This window comes from Ipomoea nil, unplaced genomic scaffold (assembly GCF_001879475.1).
Source record: "Ipomoea nil cultivar Tokyo-kokei standard unplaced genomic scaffold, Asagao_1.1 scaffold1074, whole genome shotgun sequence".
Lineage (NCBI taxonomy): Eukaryota > Viridiplantae > Streptophyta > Magnoliopsida > Solanales > Convolvulaceae > Ipomoea > Ipomoea nil.
In genome coordinates, this window is record NW_017617502.1 from 3,254,737 (window position 1) to 3,278,581 (window position 23,845).

Sequence of the window (23,845 nt, forward strand, 5' to 3'; positions counted from 1 at the left end):
CCTGTTTCCCCCAGATCTGCAGTCGGCACAACTTAGCCTGCACCATGGAGCTCTTCAACTTCGTCTACCAAGTGAAGGTGCTGGCGGCCGCGTACGGGGGTGTGGATTCTTGATGACCCAGTCCCGAGCGGATAAATGCTCGATTGAGGGGCTGCTCGGGAACAACCGGGGGTGGAAGAACCGGATCTTTTCTGTAAAGTACGATCCGTGGATCCTCCCGGTCGAGAGGGTCTGGAGTCAACGCTTTCGAAAGCAAGTCATCCCAATCGAGACCCAGGCCCTCATAGATGCTGTGACCAAGATCTCGAGCGAGATTTATGAATATCGCATCTTCAAATCGCCCGAGTGCTACGAAGCGGCCCGGCTGCCCGAGCCGGTCTACGTTCTGACCGAGAAATATAAACCCGAGCCGGCTGGTGTAACAATTGCACGGATGCCCGCTCGGGGTAAAAGGAAGGGTAAGGGTTTGAGGCAAATCCTATTCCGGACCCTTAACATCCCGATCACTCTTAACTCGACCTAACCCACTGTTTTTGTTTGCAGAGATGGCCGGTTTCGGAGACGAGGACGTTCCTCTACGCCCGGTGACCAAGATTTCCCTTGGCAAGAAGAAGGCCCAGGCCAAGCCGGCCGGGGAAAAAGAGATTCCTGTTGCCCGACCCATAGGGGCATCGACCGTCACCACGACTGAAGGCTACGTGGTGGACGCCTCGGAGGTCCTGGTCGCCCGAGTGGCGGTCGGGAAGGGAAAAGAGAATATGACGGAGAAAACCGCCTCGGAGACCGGGGCCCTAAAGCGGCGCCGCGAGCAGCACAGCCCGACGCCCTCAGGCGGCGGCAGCAAAGGTGGTTCTTCGATCCTCACTCGGATTGGGAATGCCGGGTCAGCTAAGGAGGATATCTCTAAGCTGACCCCGAGCCAGGTAGCCGAGAAAATCGGTCAAGACTTGGCTGAGGTAAGCATATTTTCTTCTTTCAAGTTTTCTCTTAAGTAAGTCCACTCGGCTAACTTGATTGTTTGTGCACTGTAGATCTCCCGAGCAGCCCAGTTTCTTCAACAGCGGGCGTTACAGGCCAACGAAGCTGAGGCCTTGAAGAAAGTCGCCAACCGGCGATTACAGGAGATCCGGGACCTGGAGGCCGAGCTCAAAAAGACTAAGGCCGAGCGGGATCTCTCAGAGCAGGTCGCCCAGCAGGCGATCGGGGAAGCAGCCGAATTAAGGGCTCGTCAGAATGACCCGGACAAGCTCGCCCAACATCTTTTCCAGGACACCGAATCGGGCGCTCGTTTTCTCCAGTCCATTCGGGGTACGGAGGTCGGGGAGAAACTGGTGTGGACGTTTGGCCGGTGGGCGTTGATAAACATTATTTTTAGTGTTATTTTTAATAATCTTTTTATAGTTATTTTGTAATAATTGATTAATTCTTATCTATTTTTATTTATTATTGTCATAAGTAGCTTTATTAATATTATTCAATTTTAGTTTGTTTTACTTATTAAGTTTGTTTTATTATTTAAATTTTGTCAGTTCAATAATTCCTTAATCCTAATTTAATAATAATAATATTAATTTTAGTAGTACATGATCAGTAGAAGTTTAATAAATGTAGATTAGTTATACATGGACTCTAATAAGATTATTATTATTATTATTATTATTATTATTATTATTATTTTCTTCATGTCAATGGTAAGAAGCGGACGAAGAGGGAGCCGACCGATTCTCGCGAACAAGAGCGCCGGACAAGATGAGCGAAAGAATCGTAGACTTCTTCTCCTTCAAAGCTACGATCCGATTGATTAGCTCAAGCTTCGGACGGTGGGAGATCGGAGAATAGACCGGAGAAGCGGTTGAGTCTAGGCTATATAAAAGAGGGATTAGTCTTCATCAGGGGATCATCACATTCACCCCGGATCAATTCACTCCGGACTAATTCCGGAGGCGGCAACCGGTTCTGGTGTTCGGCGGTGTTAATCTGCGATTCAGCAATTCGACGCAATTTAATTCCGGCGGCGACGTTGGTAGTCTTTCTGGTCAGCAGCAGCACTATTCTGGTTCCTTTTCTTTTGTCATTAAATTAAGTTGCAATCTGCCCCATTTCAACTCAAACTTTGTTTAATTGTCCGTAGCAATTTTTGGATCATTCTGATTAGCTTTTTATAACTTATTTACATTTGCTTAGTGGACTTTGTTGAGGATTGCCTTACTGCATTTTTGAATTGCGCTGAGACGCTAATCACTAGCTTTCACTGCCAAGTTTTAATAATATTGTTTAAGGAAATATTTCCTATTAATCTCTGGATGATTAGTAGCTAATTTTGTTATTCTAGGGACATAATGACTTAACCATGAGTATTTTGCAATAGTTTGATTTTAATGTTGCCAACGAATTAAGTTTTATCTTTTGATTTTATACTAAGATTAATTGTGTTGAAATCTGGCCAACTTTATTCATGTTTTTAAGCTTTTTCATTCTGATTGTTATTTGTTATTTTGGTTCTTATTGAATTACTCGTTTAGCTTCCCGAATTTCAGTTATTTTGCATCTGATTCTTAATTAGCTTTGAACCTTTAAATTGTTTAATTAGTTGTTTTAATTTGAAGTTGTTAAATTGTCCAACAATTGGCTTATGTGTCTAGAATTTATTCAATCTCTTGCTAATTCATTTTGAGGTTATTCAATTATTGTTCCTGCTGTTATTTTTCTACTGGTGATTTAGTTTAGTTAATCCATTCTACTTGTCAATTCCGTTTCCTTGATTTTTTTATTAGTATATTTTCCTAAGTTGTTCTCGTTCGATTTAATTTCAATGCAATTCAAAATTTATTTTATTTATTTCCATTCTTTTAACTAATTAAATTGCATCGTATCAATTCCCTGTGTGATCGACCCTTGCTTTGCACGCTAAAACTACAATTGACTCGTGCACTTGCGAGGACTATTTAAAATTGTCCAACAGGCGTACAAAGCCGGTCAACGAAAAATGCGCGACCAGACAAAGAAGATTATGGAGCAAGCCCTTGAAGGGGATGATCTCCAGTTGGTCTTAACTACACTCCCCGACGACGTAGCCGACCCGGGGCCAGCACCTTTTGATCCGAAGGATCGGATCAAGGCGAGCGGAGCTGGGGCCGCCCCGAGCGGAGAGGGACTGCCGAAGAAGGGCGATGCTGAGACCACGAAGAAGTAGGATAGGTTTAAATTCTGCTTCCTTGTGTAAGTGATGCTAATCGGGAGCCCGGTCCCGAGTTGTACCGGGCACGTTTTTTGATTAATAAATCTCTTTTGTGTTCAACTTGTGCCGTTCGTTTTTTACTTTACATCTTCGTTTTCAACGTGCGTACACCGATCGTAGATGCTCGACCTTACAGCCTTTTAGCCCGGTTGTGCACTATTCCACTCACTCGATATCCGACCTTGTGGCCTTATGGCCCAGTCGTGCATCCAAGATTTCGACATCACATTGGCCTAACCGACCGAGTTTACCCGATCCTCAGACCTTGTCGAAATTTTGAGAATAGGTAGGCCTCCACGTTCGGGATATCCCCGAACGACAGACCTATGTCGACGTCATACTGGCCAACCTGATCAGGTTTACCCGATCTCCTGGCCTCGACGAAATTTTGAAAATGGATAAGCCCCCACGGTCGAGTTTTTCCCGAGCGACGGGCCTACAGACACTTCCTTATCCCAGCCCCCACACTATTGTGCTCTCGAGGCACGAGTGAGTGCGATAGTGGAAAGAAGTTGATTAGATCGGGGAATTATGCTGAACGCTCCTGGCTTCCCCGATCAAATGGCGTGACCCGAATGTCCGCCGAAGAGGAGCGTATTTGACCGGTCGATAAACTCGCTCCGTCGATGTAACTTGATCTGCATGCACTAAAAGTATAGGAAATAACCGACCGGGCCGCCGTATGCAAACGGTCGAGCAATCACCGATCGTATATACATTAAACCCTTCCGCACGCAGGCGGTTGAACAAATATTTACAACCGTAGATTTAATTACAAATGACGACCGAGACTAACTCGCAGGTCGAGCCCCCACTTCGTCCAAAGATTACAAAAAATAGGCTAGTGCCTAAACATAACGAGGTGCTCGGAATTCCAAGTCCGCTCGATTATCCGACCGGTTGTCGTCTCCAGTCGGTATGTACCCGGCCGTATAATAGCACTGATGATGTACGGCCCTTCCCAATTTTGAGCTAGCTTTCCGCCCTCCAAAGGTTGACTGGCCTCCCTTCGTCGTAAAACGTAATCTCCCACCTGAAAATCACGAGGGTTTACCCGAACATCCTTCGAACTCTTGACCCGTTTCTGATACTCAGCCATACGCCGAGCGGCTAGCTCTCTTTTTTCCTCAACCCCGTCGAGATCCACGACCATCGCATGTTCGTTCTCCTCCGCATTGTAGGTTCTCTCGCGATCGGTCGGGATCCAAGCCTCGATCGGGAGTCGGGCTTCTGCTCCATAAACCAGGGCGAAGGGGGTCTCCAAAGTAGCTTCCCTCGGGGTCGTCCGATAAGTCCACAACACATATGGCAACTCATCGGCCCAACTACGACCAGCCAAGTGTAGCTTCTTTTTTAGACCTTCCAAAATCGTCCGGTTAACGTTCTCCACTTGTCCGTTTCCCTGCGGGTAAGCCACCGACGACCAGACGTGGGTCGTCCTGATCGTGGCCAAGAAATTTTGAAAATATTAACTCACAAATTGGCGGCCGTTGTCGCTGATGAGATGCACGGGCACGCCAAAGCGGGAAATCACATTGCGCCAAAGGAACCGAGCACACTGCTGAGAAGTGATCGTGGCTAAGGGCTCGACTTCTATCCACTTGGAAAAGTAATCGATGGCGACAATCACGAACTTTCTCCGACCGGAGAGCTGAGGGAAGGGGCCCAAGATGTCTACCCCCCACCTAGCGAAGGGAATTGCAGTCGTGACCAGCTGATAGAAAGTTGTCGGTCGTCCAGGCATCCGGGCAAACAGTTGGCACGTCTCACATTCCCGAGCTAACTTTTCACAGTCTAGCTGAAGGGACGGCCAATAGTACCCGATCAGCATGATACGACGGGCTAACGATCGCCCTCCTTGATGTGAAGAACAAATTCCCGAATGCAATTCCTTCATGACCAGATCGGCCTCAAATGCGGTCAAGCAACGCATAAGAGGTCCTCCGTACGACCGCCTGTAGAGACGACCGTCCAAGACTTGGAACCTTGGGGCTCTAAGCTTAGCCTTTCGAGCACGTTGTGGGTCGTCTGGGAGTCGACCGTGCTCGAGGAACTCCTTTAGATCGGTGATCCAATTGTCTTCTACCGGTTGGATCGGATTGACCGGTAGACGATGGATGCTATGTCTCGGGATCACCAAAATTCGTGCTATCTTCGACATATGTTCCGGGACGTCTTGAGCCAACTTTGACAAGATGTCCGTGTCGGCATTATCCAATCGGGGTATGTGCCGGACGGTATACCCCCGGAACTGAGCAAGCCTCTCTATGGCTAGGTCTCGGTATAACTGCAGACGCTCTCCATTGACTTCATAATCTCCGAGAACCTGCCCGACTACGAGCGCGGAATCTGTTTGAGCCCGAATGTATTCAGCCCCCAAGTCCCGAGCGCACTGTAAGCCATTAACAAAGGCTTCGTACTCGGCTTCATTATTGGTCGGATGGAACTGATACATGAGAGCAAAATAGACTTTGAATCCTTTCGGGGTCGTAACCACCACTCCTCCTCCTGCTCCTTTCTTGCTACTCGACCCGTCAGTAGCCAACGACCACCACTCAGCCTCGGGATCCGCAACCTCGGTCGGTCGGTATTCGATCGCGTACTGGGTCAGCATCAACGCCCACTTGACTAGGCGACCAGACGATGAAGCAGTTCGGAGGACTGGCCCGATCGGCTGATCGGTCAACACGCGAATTGCTCGACCCTGGAAGTAGGGAGCTAACTTCTTCGCGGCAATGTATAAGGCGTAGACGACCTTCTCTAACCGAGAGTACCGGAGCTCGGGACCATGTAGCGCGTGGCTTACATAGTACACCGGTCGCTGGACCCCTTCCGGATCGGTTCGGCACAATACGGCGCTTACTGCACGATCGGAGACAGCGAGGTACACGTCTAGTTCTTCTCCGAGCTCGGGCTTTGAGAGCACAATTGGTGACATGAGATACTCCTTCAGCTCATCAAAAGCCGCTCGGCATTCTTCGTCCCAGACGAATCCATTAACCTTTCGCAATACCTTGAAGAAAGGTAAAGCGCGCTCGGCTAACTTGGAGAGGAATCGGCTAAGGGCTGCCAACCGACCGGTCAATTGCTGGACTTCCCGAACGGTAGAAGGTGGTTGCATGTCCAGAATCGCTTTTACTTTGGCCGGGTTGGGCTCAATTCCTCTCTTAGTCATCATATAACCGAGGAACTTGCCGGTCTGAACCGCAAATGTACACTTGGTCGGGTTCAGCCGCAACTGGTACTTCCTCATGATCTAGAAGCACTCCCGGAGATCCCGAGTGTGGTCGGATCGGTCCCGACTCTTGACCAGCATGTCATCAATATAAGCTTCCATCGTTCGGCCCAGCAAATCGGCAAAGAGCATATTGACCATTCTCTGGTAGGTCGCTCCTGCGTTACGGAGGCCGAACGACATCACTCGGTAACAATACAGCCCGTCCGGGGTCACGAAGGCTGTCTTGCTCTCATCTTCATGGTGCATCATGATTTGATGATAACCCTTGAATGCATCCATGAAACTCATTAATTCGGCTCCGGCCTTCTCGTCGACCATCCGGTGGATACTCGGTAGAGGATACGGGTCGAGCGGACAGGCCTTGTTGAGGTCGGTAAAATCAATGCACATCCTCCAAGCTGGGGGCTTAGGAACAGGGACTATATTGGCCACCCACTCGGGATAGATCACTGGTCGGATGTGCTCGATCGCCGCCATCTTCTTGACTTCTTCTTTAACAAACTCGCGGCGATCAGAAGAAAGGTGCCGGGTTTTTTGCACGACTGGCTTTGCTGCGGGATCGACGGCTAACTTGTGGCAGATTACCGATCGGTCGATCCCGGGCATGTCTTCGGGCCCCCAAGCAAAGATATCTGCATACTCCCGGAGTATGGCCAAAATTTCCGCTCGGAGCTTGGGGGTGAGGGCCCGACCAATCTTAATCTTCCTATCCGGTCGGTCCTCGGATAGGGGAACTTCTTCTATCTCCTTGGAAGGCTCAGGCTGTTCCTTCCGATCTTTAGCCTCCTCTTTGGCTATGGTGTTCACCCGGGAAGACGAACCGGAATCGCGTCTGTTGACCGCTTGGGTGTAACACTTCCGGGCGGATTGGACGTCGCCACGGACTACACCGACCCCATTGGGGGTGGGGAATTTCATGCATAGGTAGGGCATTGAAATTATCCCACCAATCTTCATAATGGCGGGTCGGCCCAAGATAATGTTGTGGACGCAGTGGAGGTTGACCACAACGAATTCTAGCTCCGTCTTGATCGACTTCAGAGATGTGCCGATCTCAACTGGGAGCGTTATTTTTCCTCGGGGTAAATAAGAGTCCCGGTAAAGCCAGACAGTGGTACACCGACCGGAGTCAGCTCCTTCCTGTCTAGTCCAAGCTTTTCAAAAACGTCCAAATAAAGGACATTTACACTGCTGCCCGTGTCTACCATAACCCTCTGGACATCCGTCCCTTTGACGTCAATCGTGACCACGAGCGCCTCCATGCCGTGGTCGCCGCTGCTGGGTTGATCTTCCAGGGTGAAGGTTATGGGCTCCATCTTCTGCCTCTTCCCGGGAATCCACTATGGCGACCGGGCAATTACTCCGCGGTCGGGAAGCGTCTTCCAATCCACCGAAAATAACGTGGATGGTCGGCTTTCCTGCTGGTCGGCTGCTAGACGAAGGGTCAGGGTCCCGTCGGTCCTGACCTGACCGATCGGAGCGTCCTTCACGATCAGAACGATCGGAACGGTGATAAGAACGCCGGTGATCTCTCCGATCGGGATTCCTCTTGGGATCTTCTCTCCTCTCCACACACTTGTCCAACTTCCCAAGATTGAGCAAATCCTCCAACAGTTGGCGCAAGTGGGTACACTCTTCAGTGTCATGCCCAGCACATCGATGGTAAGCGCAATGCTTACTCTTGTTAGGACCATCTCGATCGGGATGGGGAAGCTTGATGAGATTGCAAGACTGGGCATACTGCATGGCCTCCGCTGCGGATCGGTTCAAGGCCGTAAACTCGCCAGGCCTGGTGCGGGATCGGGGATGGTCATCACCCGATCGGTGTTCCGCCCGGCCGGCCGGTTTACGGGACGAAGATCCGACCTCCTGCGAGCGTTTTACGGCGTTCGCCTCGCCGGCGTTGGCATAATCTGTGACCCTTCGAAGGGCCTCCTCATACGTGACCGGGGGGTGTAAAATGAAATCTTGATATAAATACCCCGCCCGGAGAGAGATGTGTAACATGTGAGTGGCGGTTGCATCATTCATGGGCTCAACCTCCCCGACCGCCGCCTTCCACTTGATGAGGAAGTCGGTCAAGCTCTCGCCTTCAAGTTGCTTGGCCTTCTCCAGATACATATAGGGCTTCCTCACCACTTTGGAAGTGATGAACTTCCTCACAAACTTGATCGCCAAGGTGTCAAACTTGTCGATCGAACCCGGCTGCAAAGTTCGAAACCATTCCGCCGCCCGACCGGTAAGCGTGGAATAGAAAGCCCTGCACATTACGGCGTCTGACACGTCCTTCAGCGTCATATTGCTGTAGAAGTCGTTAACGTGAGCCTCGGGGTCGGTCCGGCCATCATAACTCTTCTCTCCAGAGACCTTTAAATCAAGCGGGTAAGGTTGAGCCATCACCGCCGCTGTGAAAGGCGTCTGGTGTAGGGTCGATTGGTCGGCCGGGGGTGTTGCAGGGTGCGCGTTCCTGAATTGCGCAAACTCTGCCTGGAGGTTGTAGAGCAATCCTCGGGTCTCGTTGAGCTCAGCGGCTTGGGCAGCTTGGGCTGTATCCCGAGCGCGTCGCCGTCGGTGAGATCTCGACCCACTATACCCGGATGAAGCCTCCTGGCTGGATTCCTGCATCTGCACGTCTTCCGGCTGACGATTCGGGTCTTGGGGTCCCAAACGCTGCCGCATCTCCGGTCGAAGACGATCAAAAGCTGCCGCTCGGGCAACTTCTTCGGGGTCCTCCGCTTGGGCGGGAACCTCGGCCGCTTGCTGGGCCTGCCATGGTGCCTCCATCGCATCAGCACCCCCCGACCCCAACCGCGAACGAGCCGAGCGTCGAGCCCGGGAAGCGGACTGACGCTGCGGCTCTACCTGTGCGGTCGGGTAAACTGGAGGGGCGGCGGCTGGAGCCGTGTAAGCAGGCGTATATGGTGGATACCCAACCGGAGGAGTGTAGTACATCGGTTGGCCAGGCCAATACCCGTAAGGCGGAGGTGGGACCGGGTACGGATACTGACCGGGATACATCACCGGCTGTTGTTGATACGGCTGACCGGGTGTTGGGTATCCCGGTTGAATGTAGTTCACCGGCTGTTGGGCAGCCGGGTATGTGTTGGATGGATGCGGTGGTGAGAGATTAAGATTTAAGTCCACCGTCTGACCTTGCTGTTGGGTAGCGTGGTGATCGGATGAACTCGCTGCATCCACCTGATCGTCGGTGAAATTGTTGTATGCCCACGGATACATCGGATGAACTCGCTGCATCCACCTGATCGTCGGTGAAATTGTTGTATGCCCACGGATACATTGTTGCAAAGAGACCGAGTGCTCGTCAAGACGTTGCTTTCTTGCACGGATCCCCACAGACGGCGCCAAAATGATACTGCTAATTCTACGTAAGCAATATAAAATAAACCCGAGACCAATTAAAGCAAGTAAATATCTTTATTGATCACGGTAGAGGCCCTAAGTACAATCTACTTGGTTGCCCTGAGTGCCGACTGACTGCGGTCGGGATTCTCTAGTAACAACCTATCGATCGTCCAAAAAGTCCTCTACACTGTAGCTACTGTGGGTATTTATAGCCGCTGTGCCGGGGACAAGAATCCGGTCGTTCGGCATGTTCTCCACGTAGCCACCACGTGTCATCCTCCCGGGTGCCCTGTCTGTCGTCGTAAAGAGCTGCCACGTGTCCTTTGTCAGCTCTCTCGCCAAAGGGCTACCGCTCGGTGGTCGACACTACTGCTCGGGCAACTCCCGGTCGGACCCCAACCGGGTTCTTCACATGAAGCCCGACCTGTTACCTGCAAAACGAAGAGAGAAAAACAAAGGCAAATCGGTCGGGGTAAAGCTTATGTCGGTCGGGATATTCCCTACCAATAATAATAATAATAATAATAATAATAATAATAATAATAATAATAATAATAATAATAATAAAAATAAAATTACTATAAAAAAAAAATTAAAATTGATGTGCGAAATGTGAAGGAGATGGAGGCGTTGAGCTCCCCATTAAAAGGGGAGTTCAACGCCCCTTATTCATTCCGGCTGACATCGAATGGGCAGGAAAAAAGAAGCCTCAGGCTTCTTTATTTAGAAGCCTGAGGCTTCTGTTAAAATTATTAAACAAAAAGTTAAAAAAAAAATATAGAATTAAGGGTGTTTTGGGCAAAAGCCCAAAACACCATTCTGAAACGCTGCACATAGCAGCGTTCCAGATTTTGGCGGGTTGGAGCAAATTCGCTGTTCCAAATCGTCATTTACCAAACATAGTTTTCAGCGTTTTGACATGGTCAAAACGTTGAAAATGGTGGATCCGTCAAAATTTTAGCGGATCCGTCAATAACCAAACAAGGCCACATGGAACTGTGCCCACCTATAGTATTGTTTTTGTTGAAAACGACGCCGTTCTAATTAAAAAAAAAATTGTTTTTCACTTGACGTAATGACGTTTCTCTCTTTGCAATCACACAGTTTAGAAATTATGAATCTACTGTATTTAAATTATGAATCTATAGTATAGAAATTATGAATCGACAGTATTAGGTTTGTAAACATGTGATAGAGCTATATGTTCATAATTTTATAAATATATGTTCAATTTGTTATGTTCATATTCCTAATTGTTGAACTCTGTATTCACAAATTACAGAATTATATGTTCATAATTTGATAACTATATAGTTTAGAAATTATGAATCTATAGTACATAAATAATGAATTTACAGTACAGATATTATGAATATGCAGTATAGAAATTATGAATTTACTATATAGAAATTATGAATCTACTGTATTTAAATTATGAATCTATGATTTAGAATTATGAATCTACAGTATAGATTTTATGAATTTACAGTATAAAATTATGAATCTACAGTACATAAATTATGGAGGACAACGGTATCCCTAACGGTACTGTTACTCAATCACATGAAAACGGTGTCGTTTGGAATCGTGCCAACCTTACAAGGTGGGTACGGTTCTACAGCATAACGATTGGAATACATGTGAAGGGGAGGATAGACAGTCAAAATCATTACTAGAAATAACGAATAATATCACAATACAAAATTACTAATAAAATTTGTTGTTTAGTAAATATTTGTTTGGTAACAAAATTCTTAACATCATTTTGTAAAATCTTTAGCGATTTTAAAATCAACTCTAATAACAAATGGTTTATTTAAAAAATCATCTTAAAATTATGTGACGCATAAAACAATAGAAAGTATCTCATTTTTAATTGTTTTGAATAATTATATTAGGCTTGACTCAAAACCCAGGCCCCCAAATTACCTCGGGTGTGAACATGTGATAAAACTATATGTTCATAATTTTATAAATATATGTTCATAATTATTGAGAATTGACATTTATAATGTCCATACATGTTTATTTTATTGGTTCAGTATGAAGTATTTTGAAAAATTGAAAAAAAAAAATTAAAGTTTGAAACTCAACAGTGACACATGCACGATTGGGGTGGAGTATGAGGAATTCTTATGCACGTACGAGTTTAATTTATTGGTTCAATATGAAGTATTTAGGAAAATCACAGAAGAAACTAAAGTTTGAAACTCAACAGTTAGAGTGGAGTATGAGAAATTCTTGAGGTTGGGGATTCAACCTTTTGAGAGAAGAGAATTAGGTCACCCTTTGACGGAAGTTTCTGACAAAAAAGTGATCGGTGACGGACGACGGTGAACGATCACCGGTCACGGAGAAGGAGAAAGCGACCAATGCGTCGCTTTCTCTGGCGAGAAGGTGACCACTGTGGTCGCTTTCTCCGTGATCGGCGACCGTTCACCAGTCAATTTTTTTGTTTGAAATTTTCGTCGGATCCCTAATGATCTGTGAAGGCTGTGATAGCATATCATTAATCAGTTTTGGACTTCATTGCATTAAAATGAATTGTTGATGAGTGTAATTACATATTTAAAAAATTAAAAGGACTAATTAACATTTTAGTTTAAGTTCAAGAACTTATTTGACGATTTTCTCTAACTTTGATGAAGTATGGGGAATTCTCCAGTACTACCATCTTCCCAAATACACGATGGACATAAAATAAAATTATTTCCAAAATTGTATTAAACGTGCATCAGCTACCATCTTCCCAACTGCTAGGCTTCCAAGCTCCAACCCCATTAAAGAAAGGCCGGCCATATTTTGTCATAAACAAACCAAAACAAACCCAAGAATTCGTGTAATTTGATGGATCCCAATTCCTCTCCTTCAAAAGTTATTCCAATCGTATCCACTTTGGGTTCTCCCTTCGAGAGCTCACCGGATGCAAATGATTCGAGCAGAAAGCAGCTGAGTTTGTGGCCAGGGATGTACCATTCTCCGGTAACCAATGCTCTCTGGGAAACAAGGTCTAAGATTTTTGAAAGGCTTCTTGATCCGCCGCTGGATGCACCGCCTCAGAGTGAATTGCTCACCAAGACGCCGTCCCAGAGCAGAACTACCATTCTTTATAACTTCTCCACTGATTATATTTTGAGAGAGCAGTATAGGGATCCTGGGAATGAGGTTAGAATTGGGAAGTTGCTTGAGGATCTTGATGCCCTTGCTGGAACCATTTCAGTCAAAGTAAGAACACCCCTCCCCTCGGAAAATAAATATTCTTCTTTCTTTTTCCCAAAATTCCATGTTAGTTCCATAGTTTGTCTGCATTGGGATTTTGTTTGTTTGATTTTTCATGATTCTTGGAATTCACCTTCAGAATTATGCCCTTGTTTTTACTATTCTGAACTAGCATCAAGCATATATATATATATATATATATATATATATATATATATATATATATATATATATATATATATATATATATATATATATATATATATATATATATATATATAGTGTAGTCGGGTGTCATTAGTCTGTATGCAGTGTGTGGCCAAATGTAGTCGTGTTGTGTGCCATTGTGTATTAAATTGTGTGCATGATACTAATTTGTCGTGACCCATTATCTGTCTGCACAGTCCTCTATATATTACTGTCCTCGTGTGAACGCAATCCTATATATATATATATATATATATATATATATATATATATATATATATATATAGGGGATTGTTGGGTGGATGCCGGTGAAGGGCCAAGTAAGTCCAATACCCTTTCTCTCTAAAAAAAAGTGATGACGATCTATAAGGAAATAGAGTTGTGCTATCAGCTATAGCTTTTGGGTGTAATGTAAGTGCTCAGAGTCAAGTCACGGGTACGGGGCCAAGTCCAACACCTTGTTCTCGAAAATGTGAAGGCGATTTTTAAGAAAACAAAGTAAGTCACGGGTACGGGGCCAAGTCCAACACCTTGTTCTCGAAAATGTGAAGGCGATTTTTAAGAAAACAAAGTTGTGCTATCAGCTATAGCTTTTGGTGTAGTGGTAAGCGCTTAATCCTAACAAGTGATATTAGAGTCAGGACCTGATGGTCTATAAGGAAATAAAGTTGCGCTTACGCTACTAGTTATAGCTTTTGACGTAGTGGTAAGCGCTTGATCCTAACACAACTTTTTTAAGTGTAGGTCAGAGAATTGATTTATAGCACAAAAAGACTATAAACATTCTTCTTCTGTCTCTCGGTTTTCAGTGTGGCCTAATGCTCTTGCTTGCAGATGGCTCTGGTTTTATTAGGGACCAAGGAAATGTCTGTATTTGATGGTGCTATAAGTGGAAGATAATTCCTCAAGTACTTAGTCTGTAGTTTACTTCCTAGCCTGAGCTCATACTTACTCTATTGAAGTAGAAGACGTAATTTTACTTTACGGGGAATCATGGATTCTTGGATAAGTTCCCACTTTCATGGGCTTGAACTCATCATCTATTGTATGTTTTGTTGTGAATCAGCATTGTTCGGATGAAGATAGCACGACCAGACCCCTGTATTTGGTGACCGCTTCTGTTGATAAGATGGTGCTTAAGAAGCCGATTAGTGTCGATATTGATCTGAAAATGGTGGGTGCTGTTATCTGGGTTGGCCGTTCTTCTATCGAAATTCAACTAGATGTTATTCAGCCAAGCAATGGTACTTTTCCTGAACCGAATTCATCTATAGATTTTTCTACCGCTATAAGCTGCTAGGCTTATATCTTTTTGAGGTAATTATTGAGACAGTTTTTGTTACTTATTATTAAGAGTCCCACTTTGATAAAATAAGAGAGAACATATGAGTTTATAAGGCCATGAGTTAGACTAGTTAGTTGGTTGGATTCAATCTTTTAGTGTGGTTTGGTCCAGGTGCATTATAGCCCAATCTTAGTTTATAACATGGTATTAGAGCCTGTTCGGTCTACTTTGGTTCACCCGGTTATGGGTATTGGTGGCCTAAGCTTACGTCCAGAGGGGGTTTATAAGGATCTTTAGCCCAATTGAGTGACCCTTGTCCTATCTTAGTTTATAACACTTATGTTTTAGAATCTTAACATGTAACATGCTAGGAGATTGTGTGGTGAGTTTTTAGTACCATTGAGAAATATTGGGTTGTTTACCAAAGTTGAAAATTGGAGGATTTTCTGGAAAAATAGGAAATTGGAGGAATGGAAAACTTGTTTATTAAACACACTTCTCCAATTTCCTAACCTATCTCCATTCTTCACTTTTTCATTGTTTTTGGAGAAGTGAGAATCAGACTTCTCGAAATGGAGAAATGGGAAACTGGAAAACTGGAGAATGAAAATTAGAAAACTGGAAAATGGAACTAAACGATGAAGCACTGATCCTTGTAGGGAGCACCGATCTTTCTGAACCGGCACTGACAGCGAATTTCATTTTTGTTGCACGGGACTACAAGACGAAGAACGCCGCTCCCGTGAATCGCTTGTCTCCCGAGACAGAAGAAGAAAAACATCTCTACGAAGCAGCAGAGGCAAGAAATAAAGTGAGGAAAAGCAAGAGAGGGCGTGACAAGAGGGAGATTGAGAATGGGGGAGTTAACAGACTTGAAGAACTATTAGCCGAAGGTCGAATTTTCTGTCACATGCCGGCATTGGCAGACAGGAACAGCATTCTTCTGAGAGATACAAGACTCGAGAATTCTTTGATTTGCCAGCCCCAGCAAAGAAACATTCATGGTCGGATCTTTGGAGGATTTCTGATGCACAGGGCATTTGAATTAGCGTTTTCAACGGCCTATGCTTTTGCTGGCATGATGCCATCCTTTATGGAAGTTGACCATGTTGATTTCCTAAGACCTGTGAGTGCACTAAAAAGTTTGTTCTTTTCCTCTTCATTTAATTTACTATAAATTTGCCATTTGTATTTCTATTTAATGCCATTCATGTTTGTGTTAAAAACATCAGCTTTCCTTTCCTGCCTTACAGGTAGATGTTGGAGACTTCTTGCGTTTCAAATCATGTGTTTTGTACACTGAATACGAGCACACAGATCAGCCACTGATTAATATCGAAGTTGTTGCTCATGTCACAAGGCCAGAACTGAGATCCAGTGAGGTACACTCTACGTTCTAGAAATAAAATAAAAAAAATCCCCTTGTACCGAAAATGAACAAACTTTTGCAGAACCAGTGTTGTAAAAATCGGCTTAGGCGCCCCTAGACTGAGGGGATTTCACCCCTAGGCGCCTTTTACTCAGCTGACCGACTAGGCGCCTGACTTGGCCAACTAGGCGCCCAACTTGGCCTAGTCGGTGCATAACTCGGGCGAGTGTTTTTTTTTTTTTTTGGGTTTAGAGTGGCTATACCTTATTATTATTATTATTTTACTCGGCCACCTAGGTGGTGCCCTACGCGCTAGGCGCCCCTCGGCTACCCGACTAGCGCCTAGCACCTTCTGCAACCTTGTGCATAACATGCCACCTAAGAGAAGCGAGTGTTGAATGCAGGTTTCCAATAAGTTCTACTTCACATTCACTGTCCGCCCAGAGGCTAAGGCTCAAAATAATCAATTTATGATTCGGAAGGTGGTTCCAGCCACAGAAGAGGAAGCACGGACCATCATTGAACGCATGGATGCAGATTTGTTGCAGGCGAACAAGTAACATCTATATGAAATCAGGAAAGTTGGATTACCAATTCAACTTGTTATAGATCATACAATATATATATATCTATTTATAAGCCAGAGGGAGCCAGGGAGGATGCTGGTAAATACCTCTGGACATCAAAGAGGATATTTGCTTTTACTGTATTCTCTTTGCAACCTGATTCTCTGTCAATTCTGCCATTTTTAAATTCTGGGGAATGAGCAGTGACATTCTAACTATTCTCTAGGCATAAGATTTGTGAAGCAAATACTTTCAAGCATTCTATAGTTCTATTTCCAAATCGCTTTTATAGTTTTATATTTGTTGGGCGGAGGTGGTAAAAGCCATGTCTAGCACCCGGCTAAGGGATTATTGGGCAGAGGCCGGTAAAGGATAAAGGCCAAGTCTAGCACCCAATGTCTCGAAAATGTGTAGCGGTCTATAAGAAAATAAAGTTGCGCCTTTGCTACTAGCTATAGCTTTTGGCGTAAATAGTAAGCACTTGATCCTAACAAATGGTATCAATCTCATCAATAATATTGTTGTTTTGATACAAGTGGTAAGCATTTGATCCTAACAAGCAGAATCTATTGATTTTAGTATGGTGATTTGTGTCTGTTTCTGTGATCTGAAATGTGAATAATGGGTATGAGAATTATGTTGACAGGACAAAACAAATGAAAAATAATAAGTTGAGGGTCCAAGGCTGACAATTGTCAACTATATTATATTTGTTGTCTATGCATGTGTTGAACGATTCCTTGAACCTTCAGCTCATAATTCTGCATTTTCTGAACATCTCATGTGATGTATATTCTTCTTGAAACTTAGTTATCATACAAGCAGATGCACATGCACAACACAATTAGATTGCCAAGCTTGCCTAACTAGATATAATTTTTTTTTTTTTTCTTTTCACTCCTTTAGTTCAAAATTCAAAATATTATGCTCCTGTTAAGATTAGTGTTATTCTTAGAGTGTTGATGGATTTCAACGCTGCACTATACAATTCTTTAACTACTACGTCTCGAATCGAACGGCCAACCTAACCCCCAGCACCTGCTGCAACCTTTGATCACAAAGCCCAACAACATGCCTCACTGGGTCTTTAGCCTCCATGCCCACTAAGTTTAAATTATTATCATTTTGACAAAAGTCATAAAGTTTTCTTCCCAAATGGTAACATCAATGGCACAAAAGTCATAAAGTTTTCTTCCCAAATGGTAACATCAATGGCACTATCAACTTTGCACTGTTATTTAAAGTTTATTAGAATGAGTACAACAATTTCCTAGAAGTTCAGCATCTGAAAACTGAGTGGCAGGTCACTATGGTTACCATTTACCTAGCTATTAATCCTATTATTGCAACTTTAAAGTCTCAATCAGTGGTACCAAATTTGTCCATTTTCACTACAAATAAAAAAGATGGCAATAATTTACATATTGACAGGACATAAAAGTTCTCCAAAATCAGCTATGTATACATCTCTAACAAACACCAAAATGTTTTACATTATATGCTTATAAATACAGATACAGAAACAAAAAAGATTACACATACCTATAAAATCGGTAGCCATAATCTCAGATGAGCTCCTAGTTAGCCTAGCTTTTATGTTCGTCTTTGCCTGGATGGAAAAATAGGCTGATTCACCCGCTAAGAGCTCTCATCACCGGAGGAACTGGATTGGTGTCTCCCAGGGAATAGACTGGCCACTGGCTGCAGCATGGGGTTTACTGGAACTGGGAACTGCATGGGATTTACAGGAACTGGGAACCTGTGAGCAGAACTGACTATTGTTCGCTCATTTATCATTCCAACTTCTTTACACACGCGCTCAAGAATCATTAGGAAGTCCCTCACCACCATGAAAATTCTGAATGGGTGAGCCTCTTCTTTGGCTGAATTCCCATGGAAGTATTCAGTTATCTCCTTAACGAGAGACATGGCTACGCTTTCTAAGGCTTGGAGTTTTATAATCTCTTCCTCCGCCATTTTTGTGAACCTGTTCATTGATTCAGAAAACTTTTGGCTGTAGCTTTCATCCAATACCATCCCTTCGTTAATGTTAAGGATCCCTTTAGAGAGCTTTAAGACATCACTATGGAGGACTTCTGAATCCATGGCAGCAGCTTTCTTCACATTTGTTAGCTCTGAACTGAGGCTGGAAACAACCTGCAGACCAAGCTTCCGGCACTTTGCATCATCAGCAACAATTGACGTCTCGTATTGGTTTGCACTAGAAAGACGAGCACCTTCACTTCTTATTATCTCCTGAACAACAAAATGCAAGAGAGTTGTTCTTCCATCAGCACCCTTGATATCGACTAGCTTGAGGAGAGTATCAAGTTTGAATGCATGTGCATCTCCTCGATTCGTCCCAACATTCATGCGGTTTCCAGTCTTCAGAACAGCCTCCAGGAGCTTTAAGAACATCCTGCTACTTCTCAATTCTTCGCATGCAGCCTAACAATTAGCAAGCAAGAATCAGATTCCAGCAAGGATACATCTACAAGAGTAAGAAGCTGATAACTAGTCCAATAAGTACCTCGAGTGTTTCGAATGACTTTTTGAGGTAGTCGACCTCAGATTCAAAATTGGATATATAGAGCATTGCATCTACTCTTTTGAATGCAAAAGGTACATCAAGCACTGCCTTGAGAAATTTCTCTGCTGGTCCAAGCTTGAATGGTGAATTATCTGTATACTCTTTAAGCTTGCGCTCTTCTTCTTTGGTTGGAGCCATCTTCATCAAACTCTCAAGAAGCTCAGTACCAAGGGTATCAGCATTTCCTAAATAAATTTCATAAATTGTCCATGAATGAGTCCCAAAGTTAGATCAACTTTATACACACTCAAAAACTCATCTGGAATAGGTTTTCCAGACATGTGAGGACAAAGGCAAATATCTTTGGGCATGAAATGTAGCAAATTTCATCAATGCTGTACTATGCATCAAAGAGCAGCACAGTGATTGGAGGTTTCTGCCTAAGTGCCTATTTTCTTCCAATATACTTGCCCTTGGTAAAAAAGAGAGGTCAGCATCACATCATCTAGAACTAAACATCAAGCACTGTATTTCATCTGAAAACTTGGGAGAGAGGTAAACTAGTGCTGAAATAAAAAAAGGATGTTATCATAAACGCTTATTACGGTTCAAGTGCATTCTTCATTTACTTATGATGCTAACTGGAAGAGAATAAATTATTGCACAAGTTGACAACTGAGAATTTGAGGCATTTCTAAATCTCCTGCTGCCAAAGTTGGCCCTCATAATCAGTACCTATTGGCTACCATTTGAAATACAGGAACCGAAGTTACATACCTTCTAAAAGAGCATCACAAACTTCCTCAGTGGTGACATTTAGGGCCCTAAGCGAAATTGCAATGTTCTGTGATTTCTTGGGATCAAGCACTCTATTATCTTGGCTCAGTGTGGGAAGAGTTGGGCGCTGGACTGATTCTTTTGGATTCATATTTGGAGTATTTACAACAAATAATGTCTCAATCATCTCTTCATTCAATCTGCAAATGATCAAACTCAATATAACATATTTTTTTCACCAAAAAAAATCCACAAAGTACTAGAAAAATTAGTAGCAAGACTGCAAGAGTTTCAAGTTTCATACTTAAATGAGCTCGACTTCAATTGATCCCACACCATTTCACGATCAGAACTTGCTCTCACTTTATCCCAGTGCAATGGCTTCAGTTTTGGTTTCGGCGTCTCTTCATTTTTCTCAACATTCTCACTTGAACAACTTTCAGCAATATCTGAATTCATCTCGGCAGGCTCTAAATGAGAAGGCAACTGAATTGGAGATATCAATGTTGGACTCTCAATTGCAATGGGCCTTAAAGGATTCACCAAGACAGGAGGTTCAGATACTAGTTTTTGAGGTCGAGTGTTGGGAGTTCTTGGACTCTCCCAGTGTTTACTTGGGGGAGGTGGTGGAGGAGGAGGAGGTGGCCTAGATGGAATACTAATGTGTGGTACTGGAGGCTGTGGTGGAACCAAAGTTGGGAGATTTTGATGTAGAGGGCTGGTTAACACGGGCGACTCCATACTAGAACTGGGGTTGTCCATGGAACACTCAATACTAGGTGAAGCCAAAATTAGGACATTATCCTTTACAGGATAGCTGATAGTCACCAGAGGTTCCATAACAGGGCTACTGGTTCTTGCAGGAGACTGCATACCAGGGCTGCTGATTCTCACAGGAGACTCCATACTAGGGTTGTTGATTCTCGGTGGAGATTCCACTATAGGGCTACTGATTCTTGCTGGAAACTCTACTACTGGACTGTTGATTATTGGAAGAGAATCAATAACACTGCTGCTTATCCTCGTCGGGGACTCCACTTCTAGACTGCTTATTCTTGCAGGTGAGCCAATAACAGGGCTGCTGATTCTCAGAGGAGACTCCATGCCTTGATCACTGATTCTCACAGGAGACTCCTCACCAGGGCTGTTGATTCTTGGTGGAGATTCCATAAAAGGGCTACTGGGGCTCTCCAGAGACTCCATTATTGGGCTGTTGATTCTTCTTGGCAGAGATTCCACAAGAGGGCTACTGGCTCTCTCCGGAGAGCCCAGCATTGGGCTGTTCATTTTTCTAGGTGGAGATTCCATAACAGGGCTACTGGCTCTCTCCGGAGACTCCATTATTGGGCTGCTCATTCTTCTTGGAGGAGATTCCATAAGAGGGCTACTGGGGCTCTCCGGAGACTCCATTATTGGGCTGCTCATTCTTCTTGGAGGAGATTCCATAAGAGGGCTACAGGCACTCTCCAGAGACTCCATTATTGGACTGTTGATTCTTCTTGGCGGAGATTCCATAAGAGGGCTACTGGCTCTCTCCGGAGACTCCATTATTGGGCTGCTCATTCTTCTTGGCGGAGAATCGATAAGAGGGCTACTAGCTCTCTCCGGAGACTCCATTATTGAGCTGTTGATTATTCTTGGTGGAGATTCCATAAGAGAGCTACCAGCTCTCTCCGGAGACTCCATTATTGGGCTGTTCATTCTTCTCGGCAGAGATTCCATTACAGGGCTACTGGCTCTCTCCGGAGACTCCATTATTGAGCTGTTGATTATTCTTGGTGGAGATTCCATAAGAGAGTTACCAGCTCTCTCCGGAGACTCCATTATTGAGCTGTTGATTATTCTTGGTGGAGATTCCATAAGAGAGTTACCAGCTCTCTCCGGATACTCCATTATTGGGCTGTTCATTCTTCTTGGCGGAGATTCCATTACAGGGCTACTGGCTCTCTCTGAAGACTCCATTATTGGGCTGCTTATTCTCACCTGAGACTCCACTGCTGAAATGCTTATTCTTGCTGGATAATCAATCTCAGGACTGCTGATTCTTGCTGGAAACTCTACCACTGGGCTGCAACTTCTTGCTGGAGACCTCAATCCTGAACTGCTTATTCTCACCGGAGGAGACTCCATAACAGGGCTGTTGATTCTTGGCGGAGATTCCATAACAGGGCTATCATTTCTCATCGTAGACTCCACTGCTGAACTGCTGATTCTCACCGGAGAATCCACTACTGGGCTGCTGATTCTCGCAGGAGAATTTAGACTTAGACTGTTGATTCTAACTGGAGAATCTATATTCTGATCCCAGACGTGAGAAGATCTTGGAGAAGAGTCTATACTTTTTCTTGAACCTCTCTCTGGAGAAGATGAACAGGCAGGAGACGGTGACTGAGATTTTCTCACACTCGCCGATTGTCCCACAGAGAGCGGGGGTTGAAGAGGAGGTAAAAAGGCGGTAGTATCAACGGCAGCCAATTCAGGCGACTTGGGCCTCGAGCTTTTTGGGCTCGAACTCCCCGGCGGCGAAGTGCTCAAAGATACAGACCTCCTGGGTGAGCCCGAACCCGAACTCGAAGATGAGGAAGAGGAAGATGAAGATGAGTAGTTGGAGCCACCGGAATTCTCAGCCTCTATGGCGGCGAAAGCCCTCCTGGAAACGGAAAAGGATCCAGTTCCGATTGAGCTCTCTCTACCGCCCAACGATCCTCCGGGAGAGTAAAATTCCTCTTCATCGTCTTCGTCCCTACCAGAACCGGGCTCAGCATTCTCATAATTTTGTCTCAAGTTCCGCCCGCGAAGCGGCGGCAGGGGTTGCAGCTCCGGCGACTCCATTTTTCTCGAATTTGCGGCACTAGTGGTGGTGGCGGTGGTGCTGGGAGAGTTTTGCTGATTGTGCGGTTCAATGCCTCCACGAGAATTCACCATAGTTCCCAAGTACAGAAACTCGGAGCTGGGTTGAGATGGCCTCCGAAGCTTCGGGATAGCTGGAACACCACCACCGCCGCCCGCATTACCGCCGTAATTGAATCGAGTACTGGCATCGGATCTCTCGGTCTTGTCCTCACTGGAAGAACAACGACTCCTCACCCTCCGAATATGCAAGGCAACTGCAATGGAGACGACAATCACGGCGGCGACGACGCAGGCGACGGCGGTGGCGACGAGTTTCGAAGAGGCTGGCTTCGGTTTCGTGGTCTGCGGGACGCTAAGGGAAGAGATGTTGGCCGGAAAGGAAGCGAATGACGACGGAGACGCCGGAGACGGCGGAGAAGGCGGAGAAGGAGGTGAAGAGTACTCCGGAAAGAACGGAGAGTTGTTAGGAGTGGAAGCGGAAAACGGGTAATCCGGAGTGGTGGGGCCCGGAGGCGAAGGAGAAGGAGGAATAGAATCTAATGGGACCAAAGGCTGATGCAGAATGCGACGATTATCAGAGGAAACGGTGGCAAAGAACAAGACGAAGAGAAGAAGAAGAAAGAAAGAGGCGGTGGTGGGCATGGTGGCGCCGCCGTGCCGGTGGTGGCTCAGAGTATTAAAAAAAAAAAACCCCAGAAAAAAGCTAGCTGAATATGAATGCCTGTGGGGCGGCAAACCGGAAATCAGATTCACATTCCAAGAGAGAGAAAGAATGGAAGTAGAGATCTGCTACTTCCTTCTGCAAGAGAGAGAGAGAGTGTGTGAAAAAGGAAGCTCAGAGAAGGAAGTACAGAATTCCAGTATATTGTAACAGTGGCTTATCACAGCAACACCCCAAGATTAGTGTATAATTATGGAGCGTCTCCAGCTAGGCCTCCACTAGATTTTGGCCTTTTTCTGGTTAAAAAACAAAAAACAAAAAGTTAGAAAATTGTTATTTTGATCATTCATAATCTTTTTAATATGACTATATTTAATTAAGGATTGCACCCTCCAGCTTTGAATTTTCACCTGTCCTTTTCCCAGTATTTTTTTTTTTTTTTAAATTACAAAGGAAGGGGATTTTCACCTGTCCTTTCCCAGTTATTAACAAAGCATAACTCCTTTCAAAAAAAAAAAGGAAGAGCATAACTATTAACT

The 23,845-nt window shown here is 44.9% G+C and overlaps 2 protein-coding genes across 4 annotated transcripts; one reads left to right on the forward strand and one right to left on the reverse strand.

Annotated features, from left to right (window-relative positions):
• The first annotated feature begins 12,574 nt into the window (after nt 1–12,574).
• On the forward strand, nt 12,575–16,779 carry LOC109182790 (acyl-coenzyme A thioesterase 9, mitochondrial). Its single transcript, XM_019332986.1, has 5 exons — nt 12,575–13,064; nt 14,332–14,509; nt 15,210–15,676; nt 15,804–15,932; nt 16,324–16,779. Exons 1-5 carry the CDS (start codon nt 12,687–12,689, stop codon nt 16,477–16,479), a joined length of 1,308 nt encoding a protein of 435 aa, XP_019188531.1. The 5' UTR covers nt 12,575–12,686; the 3' UTR covers nt 16,480–16,779.
• Nucleotides 16,780–17,852: 1,073 nt separating this feature from the next.
• On the reverse strand, nt 17,853–23,514 carry LOC109182789 (formin-like protein 1). 3 transcript variants are annotated; one of them, XM_019332984.1, is made up of 5 exons: nt 20,858–23,514; nt 20,097–20,698; nt 19,793–19,992; nt 19,016–19,260; nt 17,853–18,933 (listed from the first exon to the last, which is right to left on the reverse strand). In XM_019332984.1, exons 1-5 carry the CDS (start codon nt 23,285–23,287, stop codon nt 18,124–18,126), a joined length of 4,287 nt encoding a protein of 1,428 aa, XP_019188529.1. In that variant the 5' UTR covers nt 23,288–23,514; the 3' UTR covers nt 17,853–18,123. The 3 variants fall into 3 exon arrangements, with proteins under 3 accessions (XP_019188529.1, XP_019188530.1, XP_019188527.1); XM_019332985.1 differs by having other exon boundaries at nt 20,097–20,513; nt 20,709–23,514; XM_019332982.1 differs by having other exon boundaries at nt 20,097–23,513.
• Nucleotides 23,515–23,845: the final 331 nt, after the last annotated feature.

Coding starts and splice junctions, on each gene's coding strand:
- LOC109182790 (XM_019332986.1), top strand. CDS start 12,687: ATGGATCCCAATTCCTCTCCTTCAAAAGTTATTCCAATCGTATCCACT. Junction 14,510..15,209: donor TGTTATTCAGCCAAGCAATG/GTACTTTTCCTG, acceptor TGATCCTTGTAG/GGAGCACCGATCTTTCTGAA. Junction 15,677..15,803: donor ATGTTGATTTCCTAAGACCT/GTGAGTGCACTA, acceptor CCTGCCTTACAG/GTAGATGTTGGAGACTTCTT.
- LOC109182789 (XM_019332982.1), bottom strand. CDS start 23,287: ATGCCCACCACCGCCTCTTTCTTTCTTCTTCTTCTCTTCGTCTTGTTC. Junction 19,993..20,096: donor TTGAAGTCGAGCTCATTTAA/GTATGAAACTTG, acceptor GATCATTTGCAG/ATTGAATGAAGAGATGATTG. Junction 19,261..19,792: donor TTGTGATGCTCTTTTAGAAG/GTATGTAACTTC, acceptor AAATTTATTTAG/GAAATGCTGATACCCTTGGT.